The sequence below is a fragment of the Phacochoerus africanus genome, chromosome 13 (genome assembly GCF_016906955.1).
Source record: "Phacochoerus africanus isolate WHEZ1 chromosome 13, ROS_Pafr_v1, whole genome shotgun sequence".
NCBI lineage: Eukaryota > Metazoa > Chordata > Mammalia > Artiodactyla > Suidae > Phacochoerus > Phacochoerus africanus.
Window position 1 is genome coordinate 75,142,519 of NC_062556.1, and position 9,691 is coordinate 75,152,209.

The following is a 9,691-nucleotide window of genomic DNA, read 5'->3' on the forward strand; positions in this document are numbered from 1 at the left end:
CAGCACAATGGGATCAGCGGTGTTTCTGGAGCCACTGGGATGCAAGTCTGATCCCCGGTCCAGCCCAGTGGGTTGGGGATCCAGTAAGTGCAGGTCTGATCTGATCCCTGACCCAGGAATTCCATATGCCAGGGATGGCCAAATAAATAAATAAATAAGTAAAGAGGAGTTTTAACCTTCGATTTAAAAAGACATATTTTTGCAAGTCCTATTCTAACAATTCTGATTTTTTTTTTTTTGGCAGTTAGATAAAAACTATTACTAAAATTTTTATTTGACTTCAGAAAATCCTGTTTAGGTCAATACTTTTAATGACGCTAAAGCTTGTAAAGGTATTTTATTTATATCTGGGTCAAAATTCTAGATTTCTATAGGGAGAGTATAACTTTAAACTTTATTTCATCTTGCTTATAAAAACAAATACTACACTGCTAAAAAAACCTTTTCTTTCTCAACTTTGGGCCATTCACTGTCTTTTCCACATCAAAAGTTAAAATTAGTGTGTTTCTGTATCTAATAATACTGCCTAAGCCTAGATTTTAAGAGCTAAAAATAAACTGGGGGTTCACATTTTATCATTATAAACTGTTGTAGTGAGTCAGCCAGATCAGAGGCTTTGCTCAGAAGAAAGCTAGCTTTAAACCCAATATTGATTTTCTTCCTGTAATTCACACTTGTCTATTGACTCAACTGCCCAACGCTCTGGGAGGATTTTAAACTTTCTCTTAAGAGTTCTTCGAAAAGCTTTCAAGTCTGCAACCCGACTGTGATCTTCGCCAATGATGACGTGAGACACTCCCTCGGCTAAATGAGACACTACTTCTGCCCCATGAAACTGAAGCTCCAAGGCCGTGATAGCCAATCTCGTTCCCTCGATTTTGGTACTCGGGTCGTTAATCACTGCATACAAGTCGGGATAAACAGTGTGGTGTCGAAACATGCTGAGAGGAGCCCTGTCCCAAGCATAGCGGTGTTCCAAGTCGGCGATCGCAGGAGCCATCTCCCGCGGCGTCTGTTCCCCCGGAGTTTTAATTCCCGAGAACACTTCCTTCAGTTGGTTCACGTCTGTGTCGACAAAGTAGCTGTCACCATGGCAGTCATATTCCCGGGCAAAGTGCTGTTTGGTGGACGGGCACATGTGAACCATGAAGCGAGGCTGCCAGGGCGCACAGCGCTGGGTCCTGAAACACTCGAGGAGCCACTCGGGCTTGACGACATCGTGCTTATTTGAAGAGATGATGTTTCTCACTCGGATGTTCTCAGACCCTGCGATCACGCAGTATGTGTCGGGGCCCGGATTCTGCACTATGTAACCCCCAAACTCTGCGATTCTGCTCTCCAGATCAGGCTTGGGATGGCTGTCGCTTCCAGTCATGACGCAAAACTCCACGTCCTCAAACACGTTAGAGACCTTGTTGATGTTGGAAAGGTTAGGCGCTTTGAGGTGCTCGATGATTCCAATGACCTTCTTCGCCTTTGGGGCGGCTTTCCGCTTTTTCTCTTGGGGTTCCTCGTCACCTACGTAAAGGTGCTTGGACGCCAGCTTTCCGGCCGCTTTCCCTCGAAGGTGTTCCAGGTCATCCAGGGTCGTGCATTCATGCCATTCTTTGTCTTCTCTTATCTTTTCGATGCGTGGAAAGCGCAACGTGCAGCCAGTTTTGTACATATCACTGGGGACGATCTCTGCCGCCTTAACCTGAACGATGACTGAATTGCAAGGCTCGATGTACACCTCTGGCTTCTCTGTTCCACATAAAATGCTTCCTGGTGGAGCTTTCCTATGAAAAGGCTTCCAATGTTTGGCGAGTTTCAAACCCAGGTCATACAGTTCTTTCATGGTGTAGCCTGAGCCCACGCGGCAGAGGGTATGGAACACTGACGGTTTTTCACCGGCGGGGGGCTTCTCGGCCACAGCACACAAAAAATGAGACATCATTCCACCCCGTGCACCTTTCCCCCAGTAGCCCCCGACAATTAAGATGTCCAGCTCATCCATCAGTCCGTTGACATACTCCGGCTTAATTTTTAACCATCCTTCGCCTCTTTTGTCTGGCTTGTAGATGGACAGAGGATATTTGACCATGATCCCCTCCTCTCTTTTATCTATGGCTTCGTTCAAAGCATCAATTACTTCTTTCTTAGTGTGAGCCTGTGTTTTCGGCACTATTTCTATTCTACCTGGTATGGGCGTAAAGACACTACTAAGAATTTCATACCTATTCTTCAGGGTCTCGTGTCCTAGCTTTTTGCTATTAACCATCAACACATCAAAAACACAGTAACAAGTCTGCAGGTCAGAATCTTCCACCATCCTTTTAATATCAAACTTATTCCCCTTCTGCATAAAGGTCTGCGTGTTCGGATTGTAGGCCATCATCTCACCATCAAGGATGCAGTTTTGGACATTTGTTTTGAATGTGCCATGAATGAACGGGGTAAGGGACCCTTCCTGTGGGGAAACTCCAAACTGGTCCCCATAGTTGTATCCGTTTCGGGAGAAGTACTGATACACGTCCCCGTCTTTGTGCATTTGCATACGTTCGCCGTCTAGCTTGGTTTCAATGTAGAAACTCTGGTGTTTCATGTCCTTCTCAATTCGCTCAATATCGGCGATAGCGGCCAGCATTGGCTTGAAGGCCGAGAATAAAGTGATGGAAATGTCACTGAGTCCCACCGAAGGATCATGCAGTTGCCTGCAGACCTTCTCCAGATCTGTGGTGACGTTATGCAACTCAGCAGCATCATCGTGAAAAAGAGAAAATATAGTTTGCTGACTAAATCCAAGCTTTAAGTCCTTTAAAATCATCCGGATCAGCCACTTTTGTTCAAGGGCTGAACTCTGCGTTATGAGCTGAAGAAGACTCTTTTTGACCAGATCTTTCCTTTTGGCAGAATTATTGCTGGCAATGGAGTCTAAAAGGTCATTCACTTGCTGGATGGTTAAACTGCCTTTCTGTAAACATCTGGGTTTCAACACAAAGTACGCAATGATGGCAAAATCTCCAGCGTCTCCGCGAGTTCCGGTAGGTGTTCGGTAATTTAGAAGCTTAAGGGCATCTTTTCCATCTCGGGGTAGGTTAAGCAATTCGATGTAAAGCTTAGCAAGCATAGTTTCTTTGATTCCATAAGCCATTCTCTCTCTTTCCAGCTGAGGAAGAATGAGTCTCATGGCTGGATAGAAAGAGTCTGTGACATCTCTGTGGTTCTTGTGAAGGGCATCATGAAATTTTCTCCAAGAATCTAAAAATTCTTTGAAGTGTCTCATTTTTTCTCCACGTCCTCTACTTCTCTGTATTCGTTCCAAAGTTGAACATAAGTCTGCAAAAGGGACGTGAGATGCAACAGTTTTTGAAGCTTGTGAGGCAGCCATCGATGCAACGGTGAATCTTCTGACTTATGTAATAAAGCAAAAAGAGAATGAATGTAAGTAAAAGTTAAAATTTAACTAAATATTTAATGTGAAGACGTCACAGAGCTTCACGATAAATGTTTAGGAATTTATGTATTAATAAATTGATTCAGAATACATTTATTCCTAATGTGTTTTATTAGGAATATTCTAATTCCAAATATCAGGAATATTAAGAATATTCTAATTCCTCAAATTTGGAATACATTATTCCTAATACATAATATATTAGGAATAAAATAAATGTTTACTGGCTCATAGTAAATGTTTAAGAATGTTTGCTAAATGAAAACAGGTCAATGCTATACATGATGTCTCTTTTCAACCTCTCCTTTTAATTATAATCAACCATTTGACTTCCTGTCGACTATTTACTATCATCACAAGCATCATCAGCCCAAGCCCTGCCTCTGCAATACTGAAATGAATCAGTTCAACCTACTCTAACTTCCAACTTTCTTTGAAACAATGACTCAGTGCAAAAGAATACTGTTGCTAATGATGGCGGAAAAACAAGGCTCAATTCACTTCTTTTCGGGGCTTTTGCGGTAAGGTCTTTTCTTATATTTCTCCTCTTTTTTCTTTCAGACTACCACCCAGCACCAGAAACAAACTTCTTAGAATGATGCTTTGAACAAGTCACCAGCTCACTGAATTGAAATTTGGCTGAACTGAACTCCTCACCGATAAGGACCTTTCCCACAAAACAGGTAACTTCTTCTTCCAGACAAAGCCTGCGACTGTGTTTACTGTCGCTTCTTCACTGCAAGCTAGGTCAAATCACTCGGGCATCCAAAACCCAGTTCAGAACACCCTCCCCATGAAATTCTTATTTTGCCTCTCTCCTTTAACCCTATTATCATAGTTACCTACAATTTTATAAATTTAAATTCATTTAGCACATGTTTTCATTTATATTCCTATGTCAGTAACCCTAACACCACTCGCTCGCTATCTATGAGCCAGACATTGTGGTATGGGCAGATAAAGTGTGTTTCTGCCTTAATAGCACATTTTGTTTTAAAAAATGGGGGGGGGGGGAGGATGTAATGGGAACAATTATAAAACACTAAGTGCTTTAACAGAAATAACAAAAGTAAAATATCATGAGACAGCTTTTCACTGAAGTATCTTCTCAAGTCAGAGGGGAAATAATGGGGACCTTGCTGGATTAGGGTCGAGAATATTTGCTTAAAGAGATCACCATAAGCATGAAATTTCGTTGAACCTTTAAGTATTCATCCAAGTTCTATCAGAATCTACAAGGTAGCAGAGCCAATTTTAATATAGTTTAAACTATGTTAACACTAAAATACACCAACTTCTCCCAGAAAAGATGTAATTAACATGTGTACTCTAGGAATTTAAATCAGTTTAAACTGTGGTTTCAGACTCCCTGCCCCCCCAGAGCAGGGAGGCAGAGCAGCTGCACAGGCTACAGGCTGTCTCTTGCGGTGGAGGGGCCACGAGGTGCACCCCCCTACACTGTAAACAAGAGAGAATCCCCAGGGTCTCAGCACAGGGCTATACAACCTAATACCTAGTACCAGAAATCAAGTGGCTAATTACCAGGCCCTACTTATTGAACTGCTAATCTCTGGACCTCAGAACTGCTGTTGGAATTTGTGCCACTAGCTCCTGGTGCAGAGTAGGTCAGTTTGTTGAATGAATTACCGAAACCTAAAGTTGGAGTTTCTGGAAAAGCACACTGGAGAGGGACAGGAGCTAATCACACACACACACCCCCGTTGTGCGGTTTATTTTGTTTAAAAACACACTGAGCAGCTATGACTGCACCGGGAAAGGTTCAGGCTTCACTTCTCAGTCTGATTCCTGCCAAAGGAAACCCAGCTTCTACTAAGTCAGGTCAAGAATAAACCCTCCAGAGACCAGGATCCTGAGACTTTTATCTTTGAACACAGGAACTCCTTCCCCTCCGTGTGTCTCATCTGCATAACCGACTGCACCACCTGGTGAGGTCTGTTCACTGTTCTATCTCTCAACACATGCTTTCGGCGGACACATATTATAGTATAAATGCCATGTTTACAGTTTCTATATAACACAAAATGAGTCTGTTAAGAAATACTCCTTTGAAACTGCTCAAGATTGGTACACTGCTTCTGATCCATCTGTAGATTCTATTACAGTCTCAAAGTTTCCTTGACCAAGTCCCAGGCAAAGTCTCAAATCTATAAAATTATACTAATTTTTTATACTAATTTTACTAATGTTGAAACTCATGTAATGATGTAAATATACATGCATTGTAAGACTGCTATGTCCATAACAACGATTCCAAAATTAGTATAAAATGAACGGAGCTAAAATATTTTTATTATTTTCTGGATTCTGAGGACTTCAGCTGATGTTTTCAATTTGTGAAAAAACAAAACAAAGAACTTTGTAGTTAGGGTTCAGGCTCTGGAGTTCAATAAATCTAAGTTCAAATGTGGTGGAGTCTAATGCTTAATAGCTGTGTGATGGGGGCTACTATTTAATTTCTCTGAGTTTCACTTTTTTCCTTAAGTGTAAAGTGGGGTTGGTAACTATTTAGAAATTAGGATGACATCTGACAATCTACATAAGATGTTTTACGCAGTAACTGGCATTTAATAAATCTCTGATTGATTTTACCACTATACTGCTTGCTGCTCCAAAAAATGAAAACATAAACATTACCAAATATCAAGCCGATGAGAAGAGAGCAGGAGGGTTCCTTGTGACAATGATAAGCAAAGTTTTCAAGAGAAGGAATACAAGCACTTAGCACAATAATGACTCATCTTTGATTCAGCTGCTGCCTGTTATCGCCCTGAAGTGACCATAAAACAAACCAGCGAAGTTTTATTCCGTGAATATGGAAGATGATTCACTGCTATGTTGCGAGAGAAAGTGAGTGATACTGTTGAATCTTCCTTTCTGCAACCCTTGACAAGACAAAGGATTTACAGAAGCCCGCCTTCCATAGCACTTAGTGATACTGGGAGAGCCTCGGGAGAAAGAAATTAGTGATGAGAAAACGCCAGCGGCTGTGGGGTGCAGAGGTTTATTAAAGTCCAAGGGTAAGGAAAGAAATTTCTCCCAAGCCCACACCCTCTCTCTCCTCTCACGCCACACACACACCTGCAAGATCGCTGGAGGGGCCGCGGCGCTCCAGTCAACAGATGTGGGGTGAACCCTCCGCCCTGGGCAAACCCGTTACCTCTCCCAGTCCGAGGGTCCCCAGACGGCGGGTTGGGCGCCAGAATCAGGCAATTCGAGCAGCCAACAGGGTTCCTGGGAGTCAGAGGCGGGGACCACTACAGTCCCCTCGCCCCATGTCTGAAGTGGCGTCCAGAGCAAAAGCCACGAACCAGATACCCAGCTTCTACCGCAGCGGGTCGCCAGACTGTCGCTGCCGCTCACCAGGGGACCCGGGGCGGTTGGATGGAAGGCGAAGAAGAAACCTGAACTCTTCAAGATCAGGGCATCTGCTGGACTAAGAAGACGAGACAACACAGCTGCCACCCGAACCGCCTTTGGCCACCCTTGTCCGGCCTCCACCTGCCCAAACTTCACTTCTGGAATCCGAGGCCCTTCCCGGGGCGGCCGCCGAAAAAACCCCCAACCTGATCACAGGCGCCGCCACCAAGCCGGAAGCAGGACCTCAGAGAGCAGGGTCAGCCAGGGCCTCCGTGCGCACGCGCAGGCGCTTCTGGCGGACGGGCCGGCCCGGCCTCAATAGGGAAGGTGTACGCAGGCGCTAGCGCCACCTGCGGGGCCCAGGGGCTGTGACGTCATGAGATGGTCTGCGCAGGCGCGGTAACGCTTGGGACGGCACCGGGAGGACCGCCCACCTTGCTGGGCTGCCCAGGACCCGAGGGCGCCGAGGTTCCAGTGTAATGACAGACATGGCTCCCGTAGACCACAACAGCAGGTGCTTTTTGCAAATGGTTGGCCCACGAGAGTGGATTTCGGTCGCTGAGAGAGACCCCAAAACACTTTGTCCATTAGATCCTATTGGAACTCTGAGCCTGAGCTTCTCTGCTTAGACCACTCTTAGCAAATGACAACCTCTCAGAGCTCTGCTCCCTAAGTGTAAAGAGTGGCACCAACATTCTTCTCTGGTTGGTTGTGAAAGCGTCCAGGGGAGATGAGGGTATCTTCCCTCTTCAGTCGTCTGCTATTTCATTTAAGTGGGAAAATATGCTTTTGCAAAATTGTCTAAGGATGGTCTTTCCTACTTGTTTTTCATGATGGTGCAACTATGATGTGAATTCTTGTCTCCTAATACAGAAAATACATAATTCATGACAATACATAATTCATAATACAGACATAAGAGTTGCATACTCAGAAATCAACTAGGGACTCTTCTAATTCCTCTACAAGGATTCAAAATAAAACCATTACACAAATCTTCATTGGGCACCTACTACGATATTGTAATTGTGCTACACATGCAAGATTGAGAAATGAAAAAAACCCCAAATCCTTATGTTCCGAGAGCTGTGGATTTCTACCACTATTTTGTGATGGTTTTTCTCCTCTTGCACCATGGAGAACTGAGAACTTATTCATAAAGTGTAGGAGGAAACAACTTTCAGAATTATTTCATTTCAGCATAATTATTTAGCAAAATTATTTCATCGTAAGCATGTTGCTTTAAAATGCAAGGGAAATTTTGCACCAGTGGGCTCTGAGGAAACATTTTAGGGTTGTTAAGGCCCTTAGGCATTGTCTATTGTACAAAAGCCTCTTTTTAAAAAACTAACAAACATTTGTTTATTTACTTATTTTTGTATTCAAACTGACAAACTTTTTTTTGTGTGTGTCTTTTTAGGGCCATACTAGCGGCATGTAGAAGTTCCCAGGCTAGGAGTCGAATCAGAGCTACAGCTGCTGGCATACACCAGAGCTCACAGCAACGCCGGATCCCTAACCCACTGAGCGAGGCCAGGGATTGAACCTGCATCCTTATGGATACGAGTCAGATTCGTTTTGGCTGAGCCAGGAGGGAACTCCCAAACTGACAAACATTTAATACATAATCCTGGTTTGTAGTAGACTTAGGACTCCTTCTAACCCAATAAATAATTTCACATGTCTAATCCACCTATGTTATCTGAATATTTTCCTATAGTCACCTTTGGAGTTGTACAGTCTCATGATACACTGTTTTGTCGTTAATTTTTCTACCTATTCTTCAACTTAATTATCAATTCACTTTCCAGGAGCACCCAACAGTATTAAATTAGAAGACCCTTCACGCACCTATCTTTTAGGAAGGTATTTGTGTACATTTTTGTACCTTGGTTCAATATCTACTAAGCTCCTACAATATCAGAAACTATACTTTGTTATCAGTGATATAAGAGGGAAAACTTGAATTATGAAATCAAACTCCAAGTTGATTCAAATCTCAAGTTTTTACCTTATTATTTTAGCCTTTCTAATGCTTGGTTCAAAGACAATCGAGAGCGTTTAATTAGGTATCTGCTGTGATTATTAGCTTATTTTTGTAAGTGGTTGGCTTACCTTGCTGAGTGGCGCTTACCAGGTGATGGACAGCAGGACTCTATTATCAAGAGCGTTTCTGACCTGGAGAGCTCAATCTGGGAGCAGATTTTATGTTTTAAAAAACATGATGTATCCTTTCTCCATATAAAACAGAGTATAGAGAAAAGGGAATGACGTGGTTGGGGCAGACATCCGTAAACAAACAATTCAGAACAACCTGGTGCACAGAGGGGGTTGATAGTGAAACTAATGATGCTCTGGCTTCAGAGGCCCGCTTCTGCGGTCACTTCCAAGGCCCTGGAGTCGGGGCGGGAAGGCCAGCAATGTTCCCACGGTCTTGTGCTTTTGTAAGATTTGCAAAAGCAAAGTAATTTTGCATTCTTTTTCTTCAAAAGGGTGGTCTAAATGGTGCAAGTTTCGGGCCTCATAAAACATGCATCCACCTGTGATGATCCACCCTGGCAAAGGTAGGAGCGGGCTGGGTTGGGAGAAGTCATAAAAAGAAAAATAGTTATGGAAGCGCTGTAAGTGCCGGAACTCATTTCCAACCCCCTGACAGCCCTATAGTTCAGACACACTTTCTTCGGAAAGAAATGCGTCCTGCAGGCAGTTCCGGTGGCCGCCGAGCTCTTACTCCCGAGGCCCCACACGCCCGGTGAGAGGCCCAGGGGTGTTCAGGAGGCGAGGAAGCAGCGGGACAGCCCGCGGCCGAGAGCCCAGCCCGCCGCGAGCTCGCGCCCCGCGGAATCTTGTCCTTCCGGGCCGCCGTTGCGGGGACTC

The 9,691-nt window shown here is 44.0% G+C and overlaps 1 protein-coding gene across 5 annotated transcripts; it reads right to left on the reverse strand.

The window, feature by feature from the left end:
- Positions 1 to 216: 216 nt before the first annotated feature.
- On the reverse strand, positions 217 to 9,645 carry LIG4 (DNA ligase 4). Of its 5 annotated transcripts, XM_047756161.1 has the most exons (3): positions 7,021 to 7,644; positions 6,536 to 6,890; positions 217 to 3,393 (listed from the first exon to the last, which is right to left on the reverse strand). In XM_047756161.1, exon 3 carries the CDS (start codon positions 3,368 to 3,370, stop codon positions 638 to 640), a length of 2,733 nt encoding a protein of 910 aa, XP_047612117.1. In that variant the 5' UTR covers positions 3,371 to 3,393; positions 6,536 to 6,890; positions 7,021 to 7,644; the 3' UTR covers positions 217 to 637. The 5 variants fall into 5 exon arrangements, with proteins under 5 accessions (XP_047612117.1, XP_047612120.1, XP_047612121.1 ...); XM_047756164.1 differs by lacking the exons at positions 6,536 to 6,890; positions 7,021 to 7,644 and adding an exon at positions 8,930 to 9,645; XM_047756165.1 differs by lacking the exon at positions 6,536 to 6,890 and having other exon boundaries at positions 7,021 to 7,645.
- Between the last annotated feature and the right edge of the window lie 46 nt (positions 9,646 to 9,691).